The following is a 23144-nucleotide window of genomic DNA, read 5'->3' as shown; positions in this document are numbered from 1 at the left end:
CTTCTTGTCAGACATACTTGAATAATTTCTGCAAAGCACAGAATAGGTGAGCAGGTGATGCTGCATCTCCAGAAGTGTTGGGCACCCACAACCTTAATTCAAATGAGCAGGACCTGAAAGACCTTGGTGCTCCCTCACAAGGATGAGCAGCCTGTGGCTATTCTACACTTACTCCACAAAGTTTTGTGTTACCTTATCTTCCTTGCCAACAGAATGTCATCGTATCCACTGGCACCTCCTGCTACCTACCTGTGTTTGGCAGCCTTGTGGCCTCATTTTGTGCTCCTCAGCAGCAGACACCTCCCTCTGTACTGCTGCCTCAAGAGAACTCAACCCTCACCAATTCTGAAGTGCTTGTTAGCAAAGCATTGAGCAGGCTCCACCACTAGCCAGTCAGGATTAATTCTCAAAGGCAGATCGCTACTGAAGTGTCTCCAGTGAGCCTGAGGAAGGGAGACAGGCTTCAGACTGGTTTTCCATTGCCTTCCCTCCCCCACAATTTCCCCCAGCATGCATTCACAGAGGTCAGTGTTTCCCTGTGTTGCTCTGACTGCTGTGCTTTGGGTAATGCAAACCTACCAGCACAATGTGGAGATGGCTCCATGGGGAGTGACATGGAGAAGGACACAAGGAGGCACTGACAGAGCTAAATGGTACTTCTGTTGCAGGTGCAGCCCTGTGCTCCTCTGCTGCCTCTCCTGCTGATTGTGAGATCAAAGCCTTTTCCATAAAAATAAAATGTGACTTTCCTGTCTAGAGGTAGTTTACATTTTTTTTTCAGCAGAGGTAAAATAAAATTGCTCTGGGTGAAATATTCCCCAGGCCACAGATATGCCTATTGCACAAAGCAAGTGCTCCTTCTGATGTTGCAGACACTGCTGGAGGTCAGACTGCAGGCACTGGGGAGCAGAGACACAGACATCTCCTTCTCAATAGACACTGGGGTTCTGCAGAGGCAGCTGCTGAGGGGCTGCTTTCTGCTGCAAGCAGAAAAATAGCTGACATAGTTCACCATTCTTTTTAAATCAGAATCCTGCTTACATTTTTATTGCTAATGATTTCGGATGACACTAACTGCCCTCGCTTCTCAGCACACAAGCTTTTGCAACACAAGTGATTTCAGCACTGTGCTCAGTGCACTCAGCAGCTGCCTGCCAGGTGCTGTGGGGTTGCTTTGCTTCCAAAGCACTGTGAGCACATTGCAGAGGTCAGGCACTGGATGGCCAAAAACTGGTAAAGGTGAACAGTCCATGAGCATGTTGCTAAATGCAAAAGACATCAAGAGCCTTTACAACCATTCCAGCTCATGCACGAGATCCAGCTCAGCATTGGTGTTCACAGCCATAGCAGTACTCTAAAATCCTACTGACAAAAATCTTCCAGAACCCCGCACACCTGGAGCACAGCTTGCTACTCCCACAGCACTTTCCAGAGATTGCGTATGGATTATCTCAGTGAGGGCTCCAACCATCACCTCATACCCCCAGAGAATTACCACCTTGCACCGCAGCTCCACCCAAGTGATTCATTACAGGCCCTGTTCCTTGCTCCTGCTTAGCTGTCTGACTACATGCTACCACCAGCTGCCTCCCCGGGGGCTGCCTGGATTTGAAATGCTGGCAATCCATGAGCTGCAAGGGCTGCAGCAGGGAAAATGGAGCAGGGAGTGCAGCTAAGGGGGTTCAATTTCAGGTGGTCCTGTGTAGAGCCAGGAGTTGGGACTCGGTGATCCTTGTGGGCTGTTTCCAACTCAGGATAACCTGTGATTCTGTGAGGCTGAAGCCCCCTGTAGGGACAAAAAGTGGAAAGTGGAGAGAGAGGGCTCTATTAGCCCCCAGAGAGCTCTTTTCAGAGCTGCTGTTGACTCAGGCGTGAACCTAGGCAAGTAACCTGATCTTCTATGCCAGTGTGCTGACTCACAAACCCTGCCAGGACTCAAAGTATACAAATTATACCATTTTATATCTGTGAAGAATCTGGTACAACTACACCATACAGTGAGTTGGAGAGATGTGGAAAACTAACTGAAGTCTGGTAAGTAGGATCTTTTGTTGAAAACAGAGAGGGAGCAGGAACTCTATCGCTGATCTGAGTCAGGAAGAGGGGCTAGTGGAAAAGTGATAAATGATGCTGATGACAGCAGGGGAGTAGCGATTACAAATAACTGCATGGTGTTTCAAGCTTCTACTCCCTGCTGTTACAATGCCTGTGGCAATGTTGGAGGAAAGAATGATGATTTTCAGACTGAAAACATATCCCCAGGACAACTCAGGACCTGGGTTCATAAGGAGAAATGCTACAGCAACCCCTTCATGTGCTAGGAGAGAGAACCAACACAGTGAACTGCAAGCATGCTGTCCAGCAATTGCTGCCATGCTGCCAGGCACTGATTCCTGGGGCTGCTTTGTGCCTCCCACCACATCACTCTCCTGTCTGCTGCTTCTGTCTCTGTCCATCTTCCTTTGCACCCCCAAGGGAAGACTTTGCTGCCTGCCTGGGATCTCCTCAGGGAAAAGAAGTGGTTTGAGGTTGCCCATGTTCCACAGCTGGCAGAATCCCACAACACAGGATGCAGCACATATACCTACCCTGCTCAGCAAAACAAGGTTGGGTCTGCACAAACTTGGCACTGGGTCTTCAAAGTGCTTGAAATAACATGAAGGTTGTGCTAGAGCCCTGCAGAGCAATAGCTTGAAACACAGAGTACTTACGATGTGCCCCAGGCATAGGAAGAAGGTTTGTGCTGGTGTTTGAAGGTGCAAATCTTGATGAGATACTGACAGAGAACAGATAAGCAGAGAGCAGAAGGGAGACTGTCCTTCACCATATTATCCATTTGTCACGGGGCTTAAGGATACGCTGGCAATCTTCATATCATCTACTAGTAACATTCATTTGTAGGGCACAGGGCAGCATGATGCCTGCCCTGCCTTGAACAATGGTGCCATGCTAACAGCTGGCAGGCACCTGGCAAACTGAGCACGATCCTCTGCAAGGGTGGCACAGCAATGGGTACAACAGGCCAGGCTATGTTTCCCACCACCTCCCAGAGGCAACTGAGAAGATGCTTGCTGCCAAGAGACAGCAACATTTGGACAGCACCCAGTCACCTCACAACCATTCAGAGCTGACTCTCACTGCACCTTTGTGCAGCAGGGAATGTCAACACTCTTCTTTTGCAGACTGGGAACAAAACAAGGTCCCAGAAACCAGAAATGAGCTGGTTACAGCATAAACAGGATGTCTTTGAAGGAGAACTGAAACTAATTCCTCTGAGAACTTGGCCAGCAGCTCAGGACCACATGCTTCTCCTTCCTGTCTGAGCATCCTGCATTGTGTGGCACTGCCTTTGTCTCTTGGCAGCACCACTGAACAAATAAAAACAATTCTGATTAGAGAAGGGTTTGCTTCAACAGCCCCCAAGAGAGGAAGGGAGGGTTAGCCCTCAGAAGTCTCATTAAGAACATTTTTTTTTAATATATATTACATGAAGAGTGAGGCCAAGCCTCTGTCACTCACAATCAAGACGGGAAAGACAGATGGCTCAGAAGCAAGTTTGCAGGACAAGACTGTTATACACAGGAACAACTAATGCTGGCAGATAACCCATCACACAAATGAAAAATGAGACATCTTTAGCAAATGGGTCTAGATGATGATGTAAGGTGGTTTTGAGGGCAAGACATTGTGTTTTGTGCTTAATGATGCCTTCAGAAATGCCTCAGATACTATTATAGACAAAAAGCAATAAAGCAAGGCAGAGAAGAGGTTTGGAAATCTTCCATTCAAGTCACTCTGACCAGTTTGTGAACCATGCCAAGTCAGTAGCAGTTATTACAGAAGAATCATGGTTCAGAGAGCAGACCTTAGAAAACAGTATATAGTACCAGAAACCCAAGACAAGACCTTTTTCCAGTCCTCTGACACACCATGGCTTGTACCATGGCTAAACTCTGCTCCAACACAGTCTGACTGCACCAATGCAGCCCTGAGCTGTGCCCACCATGACCCAAAGATCACTACCTGATATGAAGCACCATAGCCAGACTGAATACTCACTGCAAAACACCCTTGGCACACCATGTTTATCTAGAAAGTTGTTAGCACGCTCCCTGGCATGAATTTGTCCCAAGTTAGTTAATGCTCTCTCAGATTAAACTACGTCCCTGGACATAGTTTAAGGTTCAGTACAAGCTCAGGCTCCTTTCCATTTTGGATGTAGCTGGCTTGCTCTGGCTGTAGACGAGGTGTCCAGCTTGCTCTGCGGAGCAGAAGATTTTAGTCAGGATTTAGTCATCATTTAGTCACTGAAAAACTACATGCCTTGTCCAGTTTTATTTACTTGTCTAGTCACAGTCAAATCGCCTCCACAGCTGTCTATATCACTGTGCTGACAAATCCAGCCCCTGGACACAGACATGACTGGGCATCTCAGGCAATATGAAAAGAAAGGTTTTGAGCCTTATCCACAATTTATGGCAAGAAATAGAAAGCCCTTCTTTCACTTCAGTCAGAAATGCCACTAACAATCACTTGAATGTTCCATTTCTTTGCAAAGATGAACTTTTCCCCAGGCAGACTGATGGAATCAGTTTTATGCCTTTTATCAAAGGGATAATGGAGAGATGAAACTTTCTAGCACTGTACCCAAGATGTGACCTGAGAAATTCAAGGGCAGAATGAAGAGCTGCTGAGTCCCAGACATGTGTCTGTCTGTAAGCACATTCCTCTTTTTGTTGGCACTTCATATGATTCCAGATCTGGCCAACTACTGCAAAAGGCAAGAGCAAGAGGACAAGATCCTCCAGGTGTGTTAATTAGTACCACCCCACAGTTACAATGGCTAATTCATGTATTTTTTGTAAGGTTTTACAGACTGCTTCCAAAAACAGTTTTCCAAAAGCCCATTCTTTGACCCTTTGAAACGAAGACAGAAACTTCTGCAGCAGATCCACGGGGAGAAGGGAACAGTGGTTCTATTAAGTCTGCTGATTTAGGAATTTGACAGCATCAGATGAAAAGACAAGCAAATCTCCCATCTCACTGGGCACTCAGTCATCCTCCCCAGACAGCTTCTTCCAGAGCAAGCAATTCTCTTACACTTGGTGAACAGAAAAACAACAGGGCACCTCTGAATCCATTCCTCATTAGCAGTCTGTCTCATCTACAAGCAGTTCTCCGGGTCTGCTGATTAAAGATTTCCTGTGCTTTGGTGAAAGGCACAAGCTAATCGATGAGGTAATGCTTTTTTATTCTAATTAAGGATTTGAGTCATCCTATTATTGTAAAGTCCATGAAACAAAACATGTTTAAATCTGTCCAATTACATCATGTTCAGTCCTCTTCCAAAGAAGAAATTAAAAAAAAAGCAAACAACAACCAACACTTTTGATTCTGTGTAGTTGCAAATTTATCCTGTACCCCTCTAAAGGATCTCCTGCCTCCTATGAATCTGTCTCAGTTAACTAAGGGCTCGCACAGTATGCCTGCATAATGGCTCCTGGCAGCTCCTGCACGCCTTCATCGCTGCTTAGCTCGGCACTGCTACAAATGACAGCACACTGCTGTTAGAGAGGATGGGAAAATCAAAAGCTGGGGTTCACTTAAAGGACTATGGGAATTATGTGAAAGCTGGTGCCAGCTAGTGGCAACGTTATTTCATGTCGGTTCCCTGACATTACTGGGCTCCAAAATTCTTCTATTTACAGAAAAAACGTGTGGCAAGTTTACATGCACTGCCCTTTAACACATTGCAAACAACAAATCAGGTCCATTATAAACCTCACAACATTTCTTTCTTAAAGGCAGATCTGTCTAATTCTGTGAGACCGTCAGATTCCAGGCTGGATATTTACACTCTCATCAGCACAGTTCCTCCTGCTGAATTCAAGCTGAATGATGCCTTCCCCACTTAGTGCCTGATGTTGCACGAAGCCAATAAGTCCTCACTGCATTTTACCCCAGGTGTAGTTACTCCACACCGGAATGCTGCTGGCTGGCACACACAGCTGTGACATTACACATACTATATATAGAGTTATTTGCAGTCCTCTGGGTTTAGGATGATGGTATAAACACAAAATTACTATTTATAAAACCCATTTAAATATATTCAGCGCTCTAATCAGAACGAAAATGAAGCACATTAAAATAATGACTTGAACTCCCTCCCAAAGGATGCTCATGTTCCAGCTGTGCGTGTACGGGAATCATGCAAGCCAGCCACGACAGAAACTCACCACTCAAGTTAATCTGAGGCAATTGCTTCCACATGCAAAGGAAAACCTGGGGAAACAATGACTGCATAATTGTGTAGGGCCAAAAATCTAACACTAGAACAGGATATATGACTGCAGATAAGGATAATGCTGGTATGGGGGAGGACTCCTCCAAGTTTCCCCTGGGTCAGGCAAGTAACTATTTCCAAAATAAAAGAAAACACTAAGCAGCCAACTTCAGACCTGTGAGATATGGCTCTGCAAGCCTCTCTGGCAGAATGCTCTACCTCTGATCCCATGGTACAGTTCCTTCTGATCACCACAAGTAGATATACAGGAGTTCTTTCAACATTCATCTGTCAAATATGCTCTCCTAAAGCAGCACTTATGGATGTAACCTGTAACTACAAAAACGAGGATTCCAGAAAATCTCAGTTTTCCTGAGTCCACTTTCATTCAGAGTCACAGAACTATAGGGGTTGGAAGGGACCTCTAGGGATCATTGAGTCCAAACCCCTGCCAAAGCAGCTCTGTAGACCAGGTTGCACAAATCAGTTAGCACCTGGCAGACAGCAGCAATGAGAAGAGGGCTGAGTCCTGCACACTCCCAGCCCAGTGCCCCTGCTTGGAAAGTGTAACTAGAAAAGTTTCTCAGCTTTACCACACGGAGCACGCAGATCTTGGTAGAGTCCTTCCAAGGCAAACATCCTCCCAAACCCCACAGCAATCACTGCAGACAGCACTGAACTAATATGGATGTTTCTGTGAGATTCAGTAGCTGAACATGTTTTTGTTTTCCACTGTTTTTTTTGTTTGTTTGTTTGTTTTTCGATCACCTTCAACCCTACATCTGCAGGAGGACAGCAAGTTTGGCAGAAAAAAAACCATGAGAAGCTGTGCTGAGGACTTGGGGTTGAAGACAGAATGCAAAGGGAGGACTGTTGTATTATCTGCACATGGGAAATGAATGTTCACCAGGCATCTATAGACATAAATAATGTTCATGACAGGCAAACTAAAGGACTGAACTGCTGCAAGGAGAGCATCCTGCCATCCTGCTTTATCCCTATTCATTCCTATACAGCCTATCTGCACAGTAAGTTTGCTTCTAAAAAGGGTCAAAAATAAATAATTTCATGAAAAGCAAATAAGACTCATCCTTTATTTGCACAAGTAATCCACACTTTCTGCTGCCTTTTCTCCTTTTTCCTCTCTTCGATGAGGAAGATTACTATACCAGACTATGACCTTGGTTTTCAGAAACATTTCAACTGCCAGAAATGGAAGACCAGTGGGGTTGTTTACTGAGATTTTATCAGCTGCCAATTGGACAGCAGCTGGACTGGAATTGAAACAAATACTTGTGTCACTTGGCAAAGCGACAGTGGAGCATGCCCTGCAACCTAAACTTGTGACTCAATTCACAGAACATAAAGATCTGCCTGTTTCAATATCTAAAGGCTTCACAGCTGTGAGCACGGATGTACACACTGCTAGCAAAACAAGGCTCTGTTTCTTGTTCATTGTTTTATCAATCTGAATCTCAACCAAGAAAACACAACCTGTAACTCCTCTCTTCTCTGACAAGCACACCCTCTCTTAGCTGGTTAGGACAGCCAGGCAAGCGTTTCTACTTTCGTGCTCAATTCCTGCTGGATTCAGAAGGTAAGCCATGAACTTACACACGGTCAGACCAAAATACAGTTGTGAATTTACAAGTGAATGAGGAGCAGGAGGATCCCTGAGAAGTGGAGGTAACACCTCAGGAGTGCAAGCCCACAGACCAAGGACCAGAAGGCATAACAGCTGAACTTTTGATAGGTTTGCTCCAGGCCACCTGTCCAGTGCAGAGCAGCCATGACACTGCTCCAGACTGCAGAAATTCTATTCTTCCTTGGAGGCAAAAATCCACCAGCAGGGAGCTGACTTCTCTGAGCTGTTCTCAGCTGCCCAAAGGTTCTGGTACAGGAAGCGAGAACAAATTTTGCCACCCAACTCTCCCCCAAAGACAAAAAAGACTGAGGCCAGCCTAGGCCACAACAGGGAAGAAAAGGAAAAGCAAGGCATCACTGAGATGTCAGAGGACAAACTCTAGTGTGGTGGCCATTGGGACATGACCCAGAAATAACTGCTGGCTTGTGCACCAACCTACTCCTCCAACAGCCAGCCTGGCTCTGCAGGGCTCTGGCAAAGTCAGGGTAGCTGCCCGGCTGCTTCCTCCCCACCAATCTGCTGCTCAAAGCAATTGCTCACTTTGTCTGCAGCCAGAAAAGGCCCGACATCCTTTAAAACTCTTTACCAATCAAACCCAAGTGATGGCTAACCTCTGGTATCAGGGCTGATTGAGCTTGACCTCAGCAACAATGAACAGCTTTTAAAAGCAGCAAGCCCCAAAACATCAGCTCTCAGCAGCCTCATCCCTTCCACACTGCTGTCAGGAGTTAGCTACATTTATGTTTATACGCAACAGATGCAGCTTCAATCTATCTGTGTGCCTTTATTCCTCTGGGAAGTTACAAAATAGGATGAAGAAAAGCCACAAGGGTAAATCTGCAGAAATAATAACAAAGGTAGAGAGAGGAGACAGAATAGCTCTTGCATGGGGAGTACCCACCTCATGGCTCTGTGCAGTCTGCCAGGAAAGACCTCAGGCTGAGGGAGGATGTGCTGTTGCTGAAAGATTTAGGGAGGCAAAGGAGAAAGGATGGAAAGGAGGGAACCGCGTGTGGAGGAGAGGCTCCTGTGAGGGGTGCAGAGGCAGGAAAGCACAGGAGAAGGTGGGTTATCCCAAAATGGTGAACAAATATTAGCTCAGAACTTAATTGTAACTGAAGAAATGCATGCAAAGGGCTGTCAAATGCTTGAACTAAGAACTCATGTTCCTTTGACAAAATGATCACTGGTTTCTTCAGAAGAGCTGGTTTGGAGTCATTTTAGTCAACTACTGACTCAAGTTTATTGGAGTAAAATGAACTTAAGTACTAAAGCCAGTATGAAAATGTGTTTTAAATCTCTTGTCTTCAGCCTACATACTGCACGTTCATCCGTGGAAGAGAGATGAAACCCAGCTCAGTTACTGTGATAGGTTCCTAAAGCTGTTTTAAGATTCAAAGCTAGAAATGTCTAATGTGGCCTTACTAGGACCAAACAGAAGGATAAAATCCATAACTGGTTGCCTGAATTCCCTATATTAAGCAAAACCCTAGGAAACCCCCTGGACAAATAGAGAGAGCAAACACAGCAGTAGGCAGAGAGCTAACCCCTGCTGGAAAAAGGGCTCGGGGCTATACTTTATTTATTTACTTATGGGTAACTGCTTCACACCTTGGGCCCTAGCACAGGAACTCAATTCAGCAATTCAACAGACAGTTCCTAGTGATCTCCCAGCATGGGACAGACTGCTTTCTCCTAACCCATCCTAATAACAGCCCCAGAGATGCCACAGGACAACAGCTATTTCCAGTGCACATTCTGGGTGTAGCAAACCTCTTCTGGAGGACAGAATGATATAACAGTATAGATACAGCCAGATAATGCCCACACAATGTGCTGAGTTTAGCAGCACTGACACTGTTTGAGAATCTTGCCTCATCTTTCACTCTTTGCTTCTTGCAGATCTTTTCTCACAGTGCTGGCATGTTACAACTTTTTCCACTGTAGAATTTACAGTAGTATCATCAAGAATATCCTGGCTGGGGATGGATGGCTCCTCCATTTTGTGGCTGCCTTCCATAGCCTTCCCTTCAGAGGACTATCCTCTTTGGGATCTAGCATTCTCACTTCCTTCATTCTTAATGGTACTCCAGCTGGAGAAAGCTTTTCAATGCTGACTAGACACACAGTAATATTTTGTAGTTTACCAGAAAATCTTCTAAGAGCCAGCACAGCCAAAAGACTCCACACCTCTAGAACTCAAGGCATACTGCTAAAAGCACTACTATAGTTTATTGCTTACTTAATAATATGGATCTGCAAATGTAAATAGATGGATTAGAGGCCGATAAATAACAGCATTGCATTCATTTTAAGGAGAACAGAGAAGATAAGTTAATACACCTAATATTTTCCCTATGATACGACATAAAATATGTATTTAATTTCCCAATCTAAAGGATTTTAGTAAAGGGATACTGTAAGGATTATGGCTTACTGGAAAAAAAAGAAGAATGAGATACTAGTTTTACAATAAATACTTTGGCTAAGGGAGCCCCATGACTTAAAAGTAACTGTAGACTTACAGTGCTAAATTCAATGAAATAGAAGAGTGCCACTGCTACAAAAGCAGGCACAATACATTCATTCCCCACTGCACAGTTGATCTCATCTTACTCAGTATTATGAGTGCTGTCCTGCACAAAGTAGAAAAGATCTCTCCAAATGTCCAGGAAAACTTGCAGAGTGGCAACACACAGAATAACAATACACCTAACTCTCAAGGAGAGCAGATGAGGTGGCAGTACACATCCTATGACCACATTTCAGGTGAATTTTAGAACTGCACCCCAAAAGTAACATAATTTTGAGCACTTTTCATTCTAGGATATTTCCAAGGTGCATTAAAAGGTGCAGCTCCAGGGTGTAAACTTAATCAGAAGTATATATTTGAGATTATCCTAATTCATACAAGAAATCTTTCTGTTAAGCATCCCAGACATGGATGATGATCACTGCACAAATATAGAAAGCAAACTTTTGAGCATGAGAACCATACAGCAAAGAAACACACTGTAGGTCTGCAGATCATCTCTTATACCCACAAAAGCTGAAGAGCATAGAACTGGGAAGTGAGTTGTCACCAGACATGAAAGAAAAAACTTGCCACAGCCCTGAATGCAGGGAAGAAAATCAGCACAACTTGGACATCTCCTCCAGGCAAAATGAACCAGACCATTACCAGGTTCCACCTGGATGAGCATCATTAACACAAAAGCAGAAAAAAAAACCAAAACAACCCAAATTTAGCATTTTACCCCTAAGGCCAGCACATTTTAACTGGATATCTGGTGCTTCAGCAGCACAGCAGCAGTGCTGGGCTAAGTCCAAGACACAGCCTTCTGGCCCAGGAGGAAAAGTTGTTACCAAATGAAGCGTGTTGACAACATATGGAGACCCCTGCTACTGGAGCAGTTTCATCCTTATCCAAAAATAAAAAAATTGTAAGATTATGCCAAACACATGATTCAGTTTAGGTCAAAGCTCTGCTACTCAAAGCACTCTGGCCAGCAAAATGCCTTGCAATGGACTGGCTTGTTTTACTGTTGACTTCTATATTTTTTCAAGTGTTTTTTGTTTGATTTTTTAAACAAGGGAAAGGCCTGTGGATTTTTAAAATCTGAATTACCCAGCAATAGGGAACTGTGTAGTACTAAACACGTTTATCCAGTCTGTACCACCTTCCTTTTCATTTGTTCCCATCCCAAACTGACTTAAAACATGTCTGAGAAACTGAAGCTGCAAGTCTTTCAAGTTCCTTGTTTAAAGCATGGAAGCACATACAACTTGTAGGGCAATGAAAGACACTCTAAAATGCTCACTCCAGAAATATCCATTCACTGAAAACTATGCTCCTTTCTTTGTGCTCTTACCTAGACATCTGTTATTACTAGATGGTATAAAACTAGGATGCAATGCTTATGTCCAATCTGATCTCCATTATGTGAATTAAAACTATCTTCCATGGAAGCTGGATGAGTTAGAGGGGATTAGAAACAATACAAAATGAGACTCAGGATTCTCATTTCCGTGTTTGTTTCTGCTGTGACAGAATAATGTGAGATTAAAAATAATAATAATAAATACATACCAAGAAGTTTTTATGAAGGAAACCAACCACTTGAAGAGAAAACCATCAGACTGCATGATGTGACATGCTGCAATTCTGTACCAGTAAAGGCCTTGTTTCTTCTTAAATAAACAAAATTATTCTGATTCACTAAGAATTCTGCTCTCGAAAGGAATGGAACCAATAAACTAAATGAGGATTAAATACCAGATCTTTTAATCTTTCAAGGCATTAAAGGACCAAAATAATCAGACTTTCATATGCTATGTCAAACTCCACAGAGCAGAAAAGCAAACTCCTTGCTTGTTTTGGCACAGAAAATTCTTTATAGCTAACACTTGTTGTAACTCTGAAAATACAACATTACGTTTGCTTACCCAATAGATCATTTTCCTAACCAAAAAAGGACAGCTTCTTTTATAAACACCACCAACTAAAGACCATTCTGCGGGAAGTACTGCTTAAAGTTCCCCAGTGAAGTATAAAGGATTAAGTATCTCCAGTAAAACAGATGCTACATGGACATCAACAATTAAATGTGATTATAATAGCAGAAGCAAAAACCTTAATCATTATAGTCAACCTGAACTTTAGTTTGGGAGACACACACACACAGAACTTGGTGTGAATGACCACTCTGCAAATGATTCATGGTAACTGGGAATAACAAGAGAGCATTCTGGCTAGTTCCTATCAGTTACTGACTTCTAGGAAGAAGCATTTCAAAAGCCCAGACTGGTTCAAGAAAAAATACATTCAGTAGAGGCTAGTGATTGTGCGTGGCTCAACCAATTCAGTTCTGCTTACTGAAGGTCAAGAACTTTTCTACTTTGGGCTTCTCAACTTGGGCGTCTAAAGTTTGAGATGCACTAAAAAAAAAAATAGTCACAACTCATGATCCCAGACATCATGAAGCTAAATTTACTTTCATGCTTCAATAGTTAGAAATGCTTTTGGGAATTAGTGAGAATTTCCATCTTTGAGTGGAAATAACCATCTGAAAATTATTGGACAGATACACAAACACAGATACAATCTTTATCAAGTTCTCATTCGATTATGCAGTTTTTCAAGCTTTTATTGCTTGTGTCTTAGAGGCATTTAGGATGAGACATCTTCAGAGAAGGGCAGAAGGAAAGACAGCCTATATATGAATATCATTACTGAAACATTGGTTCTTTTGGTCTTCACACTGCTATTACCTCACATCATTCTAGATACCAGCCACATCAGAAGTAGTTCCAGACACACTATTACCCTAGTGCTCTCCAAAGTGGCATGTCCAACGGTGCCTGGTGGCTTTACATTTTGTGGAAGCTCCCTGCAGTGTCTGGTAGAATGTCTACTGCAGTTGAGAATGTAGTCAAGTTGTTCACCATGTCTCTCTCTCACTTGGATTCCCTGAGGAATGCTAAATGGTACTACAAAGGTTTTTTTTCTCCATGAAGACACTTCATGAACTGGATAGGAATATAGCAGGGGCCTGTCCTCTGTGAAGCTCAACTGAAAGCTTTTATATTACAAAATGTTGTGAGGAGGGGACAGAGACACGGAATAGCCTTATCTGTTTAGAAAATCAGGCTAAAAATTAAATAACAACAAAGGCCACAACAGCCATACCTGATTACACCAAGAGGGTCTAAATCTTCCTCCTCCTCCTCTTCTTTTTTCTCATCTTTCTTGGCACTCTCTGGTGCTGCAAGCTTTGAAATTAAGTCAGGCGTCTTCTCCTCTTTGAAAAAATCCAATGCATCATTTTCTTCTTCTTTCTCTTCATCGTCAGGAACATTTTTACCCTTGAAGTCGATGACACCAGTGGATTTTGTTCCTGCAAAATGCAATTACAGAAGCAAAACTGAAAATACAGGACAACAGCCATGTTTTGTTTCATGCCTTGCACCTGTTCCTCGTGATTTTGTTTGAGGAATGAAGTACACTATCAGCTTTTGTGAAATTCTTCCAGTATTCCCAACTGTCCCCAGTTCTATTCAATCCTGTGTCTTTATACTTCTGATCTGTTTAGTGATTTAAAATTGCCAAGTAGAGAAAGGCAGAGGAAATGATCTAAAACCTAGCAGCATATGCCTAATCTCCTTTATGTTCCTTCTGTAGTCAGTGAAAACAACAGAATTTCCACTCGGAGAGTCACCACATCGAAATACAGTTGTTTGACAATAAGCTTCCTTCTGAAGTGCCCGTTTCTCCCCACTGGCTACAAAGGGGGCCTAAATGCTCCACTTTGCTGTAGATAACTAACCTTCATATAACTAGAAGAGATGAAGTCCACTTTTTGTTACAGATTTAATTACCTTGGGCTAAAATACAGCACTGGACAGCGTGAAAAACAGTTTCCAAATGCAGTCCTTCAATTTGCACTCAGAAATGAAGTCTGAAGTTCTAACTCTCTTCACTATGCAAGATCCATCAAACTGAACAAACTCAGCAAACTGAAAGGTGCACACTGAGAAAGTCTTCTCACCACACTTGTTATATGGAAAGCCTTTGAGAAAGAGAAATGCTCATAACTACTCTGTTCTGTGGAGTCTCTGGATGTTCAGGAAACCAATTTAAAATAATGAGACCAGGTAAAAACAGGCTAGCTTAAAAACACTATGGGTAGATAAAATTCCTACCTTCATCCTTTTGAGTATTAAATTAACATGGCAAGTGAGACTCATCTCACCTAGCTTTCATGACTGCATGTGCCTAATCAGCTAGGGCAGAATACAGTAACTAAACGTGCACATCTACACTGAACAAGTAGTCTAATGCTCCCCTTGCAGGCAAAGGACTGCTGGTGAGGGTAGACAGAGGAGGTTATGATGCTACATATTATACCCCCATATAGATAAACATCTACGTTTTGCCACGTTAATTCTCCCTAAACACCACTTTATATACTGACTATGTCTCCAATAGCTTAAGGACCTGTAGTGTATGTCTTGAAGTTCATCTGGTTTGGTAGAGCAAGACATGCTATTCTAAGGCAGATTTTGATAACTAGGTCACATTAGTTGCACATAATCTGTTCACAGAATATAAAGACTCATTCAGCTATAGACATCTGCATCATATACATAAAGCCTTAACACAAATTCAAAATTCTCTGTGGTCTACTTTCAAGAGAACGCTGACAAGGAGAGGGGATAACTCTCAAACTTTATCTGGATAAATCCTTTAGCTAATATTATATAGTTTTGCCCCCCTTCCCCCGACTTTAAGAAGCTGTTTTCAATTGTGCTTCACGACTGACAAGGCTTTGGTTACTGGGATGCACACTTTGCTAGTCTCACAGAGCTTCCAACCTGTCCACACTTCACACTTTTGCAGAACTGTTTGCACGTAATGACTTGCTAGTTCCTTGCACCGTTGGTTCCTTAAAACTAACACTACACTAAGAACCCTGCACAGCACCAGGATGTTGTATTCTCTGCTCAGCAACACTCAGATGAATTAAGAGCAGAGAGCCCATCTGTTCCATTCATTCACTGACTCCCTGCTACATCCAAGGAACGTAAGAAAGGATCTGTATGAATCATTAGAAGAGGCAACAAGAACTGGACACAAAGCTAAGGAAAATTAAGGAGAGAAAAATAAAAAGCTAGAGAATGGGTTTAACTAAGAAACCATCAGACTTTTACTCAAAAAGTCACTGTCAATAATTTGCTTTACGGTCTACTTTAGCAACACCTAGCAGTTTTATCAGGAATGAAAAACAGACAAAGCATGGAAAAGTTCTTCACTAAGGGAGCCCTGTGCAGTCCTTTCAGGGTACATCCCTCTGCTGACCATATATGATTATTTAGCCTTTGAAACTTACATGTTCTGAATCACAGCTTCAGTAAATGCCTAATGGAAATTAGAGATTGTGCAACTGACACTTTTACAGTGACCATTTTGGCATTGGTACTTCCAAAGGAGACATGTGTCCACTGAAAAGAGTAGAAAATAACAGCAAACATGATCAGAAAGAGTAGTAAGGCATTGGCACAGGCTGCCCAGAGAGATGGTGAAGTCCCTGGAGACGTGGCACAGAGGGACATGCATAGTGGGCACAGTAGGAATAGATTGGTGGTTGGACTACATGATCTAAGAGGTCTTTTCCAACCTTAACAATTCTATGGTTCTCTGACTGTGTAGCACTGTAGATGCACAAGAGAATATTTTTAGTGACAACCTTTACTCTGGCATTCTCTAGCTCTTGACTACCTAAATCAAGTACCTAATAAGGCTTGATTTAAGCATGTTTGTGGGAGAAGGGACACTCACGTGGTTTAGTTACCTAAAAATTCCAGTAACTCAGGACTCGTTGCTAGATCCTCATCTTTTGAGATGCATTTCATGATATCATTGAACATCGCTCTTCGTTCATAGATGTCAGATTCTCCCACAAAGAGAACTTTTCTAGGCAAGAGTGGAAGGGAAGCACGTGGATACCGTGCTGACAGTCTGTGGTAGAGCTCCTCTATCTCGCTGTACTTCTTGGACACCTGAAATATAATGTGTTGTCTGGTTAAGTTTCTTTAAAAGCAAGAGGGAGACATGGGCAGCAAGCAGCAGTTAAGCACTGTGAAGCATTAACCCTGGAAACTCAAGTGGAAAAACATGTTTTACCAAAGAGCTTTCCATATAGCCTAGTAAAAGCCTGTTTCTACATCTACACAGTCAATCCCAAAGTACTGTTGCTGGTCTTCTTATTCTGTTATTAAAATCTGCTCCCTAATGAAAAAGAAATTCATTGCCAGACACCCAGCGTCCATTTGTCTGACTCATCAGCTAATTAAGTACTGGGAAGATCACTGCTCCAGATACTTTCCTCTGACAGTTAGAATTCCAGCCTGCTAAAAGTGAGCTATGTGGTAATCAGCTCCAAAAGACAGGAGGCACAGCCAGCTACGTACCTGATGGAGAAAACAGGGTGAATCTTTCTACCACCATGTCAGAAGACAGATTTCTCAGCCTTGCTGGGTTTCAGTGTGCTTCTGGCTGTCAAGGCCTAAACAACTGGCACACTTGCAGCCCTGCACAGCACCCAACACAGAAACTCAAGGGCAAAGGCCTCAGCTGATCCCTGACTCCTTATCTGTGAGAAAATAAAAAGCAACCACTTGGCCATGGCCTACAGGTTCTTGTTAAGTGAGAAGACGCCAACAGTGGAGTCACTCCTGCAGACAAAGACAGGAAGTCTGAGGAGAAATAAGGCCCAAGATACCACAGGAAAGTGATAATCATGGGAATGCTGGTTAGAAATAGGGTGGAATCTGTGCCACAGCCAGTTTTGAATTCAAAACTGGAAAGCAACACACACAGAAAGTCCCCCACAAAAAGAAAACACGCTATCTGTAATTGATATTATGGGTATAATAGAGATTGACTGTCATGCTATGGGACCATGGTATTATGAGGACAATACATTCATCTCGATGCTCCACAGCTCCATAATCTATTAAAGCATTTCAACAAATACAGAGTTGGATTTAAAAAAAAACAATCAAACATCTAGATCAAGGAGAGTCTTCATGGATCAGATCCTCTCCTAGGGTGGAACAGCTATCCTCCTTTAACATATGCTGGTGAACTCTAGTGGAGTGAATCCCAATTAGCAGTGCGATGTAAGAGATGGAGACACAAGCACCACATCTTCTATCTTGGGATAGAAGAAGGCAGAATGCTTCCACCAACACAGCAATAATAGGTCAACCCACAAGAAGCATAGAAGTAACTGGGAAGCAAGCTGTAGATTAACTTGGAACCCTTAACTGTATCTATACAAGCAAACTTAACAGTATCAGGGTCTAATCCCCAGCAATGAAACTTGATAGTGTGTGATAAGAAGCTCACAGTGCCTACTGGAACCAGATAGCATCTGGCACAGTTTTGCCCAGGCAGATAGCACTCCCTCAGCTAGATTTTCAGTCCAAGATTCAGCCTGGCACAGAGCACTCAGTAGCCAGTTCAGGCACTGCCAGACATTGTGAAAGGTAAAAAAAAAAATAAAAAAAATTTCACACTATAGATGCAGTCGTACTATGCTAGCTGGCCTCCAGGTCAAAGAACAGGCCCTGACTGTAACAGACACATCTACACTAGTCCACTGAGCTACACGTAACCATTAAGAACAATAGCCACCCTAGCTTTCATGCTTCCCTGCTTTTCAGAGAAATTACCAACCAACCCAGACGATTTACAAAATGTCTGTATTTCTGATTTACGATGATCTCTCTGGGTTCAGCCTCTACCAGTAAAAGGCAAGCAGCCCTGCAAGAAAGATCAGAACCACGAAAACAAAACCAAGGTGATAGGGGAATGAAATATTAGGATTTTACACTTGCTTCCTGTAAGCAACACAGCTAACTGCAGGCAACACTGTACTCTGCACGCAGGACCCAATGCTCAGTTCAGCAGCCAGGGACTAAAGTGATGGCAATAAAGAGATGTTCTCAGAATAAGACAATCCTACCTTTGAAGAAAACCCCAACATGAGAGAGGAAAGCAATTCTGGAATTTCTGAAGTGCTGTACATTTTTGTTTATCTGTTCCCCAATAGCACTCTGAACAGGGTATGACATCCGAGTCCCTTCCAAACATTCTGTATAAGCATGGGTGTAAGGGCAGTGAGGAAATAGCTGGTATTTTTTCAACAGAATAAACAAAGATTACCCTCTGCCCAGAGAAAGAATCAAGTCTGACTTGCGAAAAATGCCTACCATCTAATTAACTGCAATAATGCATAACAAATTAATGTCTGAAACCATTAGGAGACGGCAGCCAATCAACAAGACCAAGCCAAAACAGCTTTATAATACTCAAAAAGGACCACTGAACTGAGACATCCAAACTTGCTTCTCTCCCATCTTAATTATCATCCCTCCTCTATCAAACACTGTAAATTATTCATAAATCTCAATTTATGTCTAATTACACCACTGAACTTAAAGTAAACATACACCCTCGCATCCTATCACTAATTGAGCCATTGTGAATCTGCACGGGCTCTGCACAACACCACTAAGAGCACATACAGTGTGATTACGCTGTATCCAAAGCATACTAACAGGCTGCCCAAAGCCTGCAACACGCCGTACAAACTAACATCCAGCAGTGTGGGGATGCCCTCTGCTGGGATAAAGATGTAAAACCTCCAGTCCAAACTGCTCCCCACCTAAGCCCAAGGCTGTGCCCAGCAAGTCCATAGCTCCTTCTGGCTCTTCTTCTTCTTCATCCCATTTGAATGATATTAAAATATTCGTCCTATGCTACCTGCCATTCCTCCAGGATCCTGCAATTATCCTCTTCCCCTCCCTGCCTCAAACCCAACTCACACAAATGCTGTTGCCCTAAGCCCCCACCTGCTGAAGCTGGCCCAAGTGCACCGACTTCAAGGGAGTTCTGTCAAGTTGCAATATCAAAGCCTTGATTTACTAAACTTCAAAAGAGTTATCACACATACAGCAAAGCATTTGCATATTTGCCAGGTCAAGACCCTATCTGCCTGTAATAATTAACACTGAACTCAGAGCTGAAACAGAGACAGGGATGGGTTGAGTGGCTTTGGGCTTTTTTATTTTTTCACCAGGAAACAGATAAGTAAGTCAAACATGATCACATATAGCTGAAGGTTAAGAAAACCACGGGAAAGTTCAAAGTGAAAGACTGTAGTTTGCTGCTAATCCCTCAAATCCCTTGCATGTGCCCTACCCCCTTCTTCACAAGAACCTCACGCATGAAAGTGCCCATTAATGGCTGGAGGACACGAGCCTGGGACTCTGAGATGTGTGTAGGAGAATTTGATTCCACTCAGTATTAGCGGGATTTAATGTCTCCTTTCCCCAGGCTCCTTTTAATGCCTCAAACCTGTCTTCATATGCTTTTTATTCACAGTGAGATTTCAATGAAATAGAGGCCTCAGAGAGAGCTGAGGCTCAACTCCTGTGGCCAGCCAATGCACACTAGTGACTAGATTTAATTTTACAGTATTTCATGAAATACATATCATTTCTGTGACTTTTAAAAGCTCGCTTTTCCACATTGTCAGAAAATAAAAGTACAGCAGCACTATCCCTTAAAACACACAGCAGCTTTGGATTAGGAATCAAAAGCATTCCTACCCACAGACAGCACAGAGCATTCGTGGTAAGCAATACCAGAATTGATGTTGCTCAGGGAACTCATGGTTATGCATTACAGTAAATTTTAATTACAGGATCACCTGCTTGTTCTTCTCACCTGTTTCACACAGCAGAAGAGCAGCATGCAACAGGAATTCTTAACAGCTGCTGAACCTATTGCTACACTGAACACTGCTCACCCATCACTGAGGATTCAGCGTGAAGGAATTTATCTCCCCAGCATATCTGTGTGGTCAGGAAACAGCAGCCCCAGCTCAGGGATTGTGAGGCTCACAGAAAGTAGGCCAACACATGCCAACAGGCAAGAATCAAAACACACCCACATGCTTTTATTCCTTCATTTTATGAGGGGAAGACAGTTCTGTAGTAAATTCCCCCTCAAAATGCGCTGTGCCTGTCCAACACCAGTAGTTATTTGCTCAGCTTAGAAAAAGAAAGAACTCAACTAACAAATGTTACTTGTAAAAAAGAAGCAAATTAACCAGGCACGAACAGAAAGAGAAGGCACTATCTGTCAGGTGGATTTTTAATTAGGCTGGGAAGAGAGAAGCTCATTGCTAAAGAAGGTGAGGTGTGTCTACAAGAAATGTATTTTAGATAAACAAAGCCTTTTCTTCTCACATAAAATGGTACATCTATAGATAATAATTAAAGGTTACTTTTGCAGCAGTACTTGATGCAGTATGAAAGATAAAAACCATTTCATTGTTTCAGCAGGACAAGAGATTCTGACCCTTGAAAGAAATGCAGCTGAGTTCTCCTTTAATTGCCAAACAGAACCTCAAGGTTAAGCAGTTCTAAAACCCATCTGCTGTATTTTACACATGGCATTATTTTTTTTTAATTAAAAAATCCCTTCTGTTTCTAAGAATGTAGATCTGAAGGTTGCCAGGATGTGGATTTCTTCTTCTGTTAATGCTTCATAAACATTTCATTTGAAATGCTGACTTTGCACAGTCCCATTATGGCTGGGGAACATAGAACTCTGGATTGCTCAAACCCACAGTAAAGGGCAGTAGCTCCCCAAGTCATATATGAAGCCTCTTTCTGCTGTCTGTCTAGCTTTGGTCAGAGAACCTTCACGCATCTTGATCCACTGGTCTAAACCACAGTGCTGAGATCAGAGCTTACTTAGGAGATGCTTCTGTCCTGTTCACCATCTTTTCTCAGAGGACATCAAGAAGTTTTTTGTGCAATAAAGACTGTACCAAACACATGCAGCACAAGTTTCACTGCTGCCACCTAGGGCATGAGAAGGTGGAGGACAGTGGCTTCAACTGGAAGCAGGCAGAAAAGCAGCTATTCAAGGAACATCAATTTACAAGGGAAAGGAAGAGAGGAAGAAGAAGGAGAGAAAAAACAAACAAACAAACAAACAAACAACCACAAAGAAAGCCAAAGGTTCCCAAAATACAAATCTGGCTCCAAATTTGGATTATCATATCCAGAGCCAATGAAATTCCTACCACACCTACCAGTCTTCTGTAACCTATTATCTCAGTCTGTGGCTCTGGCTCCATCCTCCAACCTCCCAGATTTTGTAATTTCAACAATAAAAGAAATAAAAAAGTTTGTGTCCCATTCTTAAAACATACTTGGTGAGGTAGAACAGGCAGACTGTTGTTTCTGTTTCCTCCTTCAGATGTTTCATCTCAGACTTTGATGTGCTGGACATGCTACCCAAATGGAACCTCCCCATCCTACTGTTCTCTCACACTTAGCCTGAAAACCTTCCGGGGAAGGGTCACGGTTTCTGTTTGTGCTGGTACAACACCAAGCACAATGGGGCACTGTGCAGACACAGAGCACTAGAGGTGACACATAGTCACTACCTTTTGGAAAGAGGTGACTGAAATTCAACCAAAATCATGCAAATGAGGGATTCAGGTGCTTAAATGCAATCAGCTAGAGGTAGATGCAGTGTACAGCCTTCTACTTCATTCTATTCCAGGACTGTGCTGATGCCCTTACATCTTGTGTCAAAGTCCATCGCCCTCTGCAGGCATCTCAGGCTTCTCAGATAGTACCAGCCATGCACAGTAAGCAAACTGAGTTCACAGATTCACATCATAGACTCACTGCTACATCCTTTTCAACAGTACTGCAGTGACTGCAATGGGAAAATCCTGGTCAAATGCAGATATCCGAACACAGAGAATAAACTGCTCTGCCTATACACAGGCATCTGTGCCATCTGAGATGTTCTGGGGTACCCAAGGCAGTGTGTGGGGCAGGCAGATATCACACGGGACCTATGGGAGACCCACAGCACTCTGAGGGCTTTTTGAAAAACCCTAAGGCACCTCAGATAGTCTAGACAGAGAGTGGTGTGCTACTCAATTGAGCCTGAAGCATTTTAGCCTGGCGTCAAAGCCCCCCACCCCAGCTGTCTAACATACAGAATGCTTTCCCTTTACAGTCAAAGCATAGAGGCATTTCCAGAGGATGAGTCACCCCATTCCCCTTCTTCTCACTGACCACAAAAGCAGTGGCAGACTCAGATTAAAATATCTAGATATAAAATCTCTAGAGAGATAAATTAGGACAGGTGAATCCCTTCGCTCCTTCCAGTAATACACGCAGAAGACTCGTTGGAATGAATCGATGCAAAGCATCCATTCTCCAACCACCCAGCTCAGAGTTTTAAATTACTTTCATATACCAAACTATATAATATATCAGACTCAGTCAGCTGAAAAAAAAAAAAAAAGATGAGACAAATGTTACTCCCATCAGGCTACGCCACAGTTTTCTTCTTCATAAAGAACAAAATGTCAGGAGGTCAGACCTGAGAAAAAATCAGAAAGGTTCACTTCACTTGAGAAGAACAGCTGAGTGTGGAAAATTCCCTTACTCAGAGAGAACAGACTTGGGAGTGGATAACCTCAGTAAGCAGGGGGAGCACAGTAGGAAGTCTGCTTCTCCTCAGCGTAGAAGAGCTGATTTCAACTCCTTTTTCTAAGTGAAGCGCAGTGTCAGATAACAATAACCAGTTTAAAACCATGAGTTTAGTCA

The 23144-nt window shown here is 42.9% G+C and overlaps 1 protein-coding gene across 1 annotated transcript in view; it reads right to left on the bottom strand.

The window, feature by feature from the left end:
- HS1BP3 (HCLS1 binding protein 3) overlaps positions 1–23144 on the bottom strand; it is a 43080-nt gene that overhangs the window by 17167 nt on the left and 2769 nt on the right. Inside the window, exons 3-4 of the mRNA XM_065731131.1 lie at positions 16283–16490; positions 13621–13828 (exon numbers count right to left, since the gene is read on the bottom strand). Coding sequence (XP_065587203.1) covers positions 13621–13828; positions 16283–16490 — 416 coding nt within the window. The remainder of the gene's footprint in view (positions 1–13620; positions 13829–16282; positions 16491–23144) is intronic.

This window comes from Cyrtonyx montezumae, unplaced genomic scaffold (assembly GCF_038088225.1).
Source record: "Cyrtonyx montezumae isolate F1298 unplaced genomic scaffold, pur_monq_1.0 scaffold_13, whole genome shotgun sequence".
Taxonomy (NCBI): Eukaryota; Metazoa; Chordata; class Aves; order Galliformes; family Odontophoridae; genus Cyrtonyx; species Cyrtonyx montezumae.
This window is presented reverse-complemented; position numbering and strand designations above follow the sequence as displayed.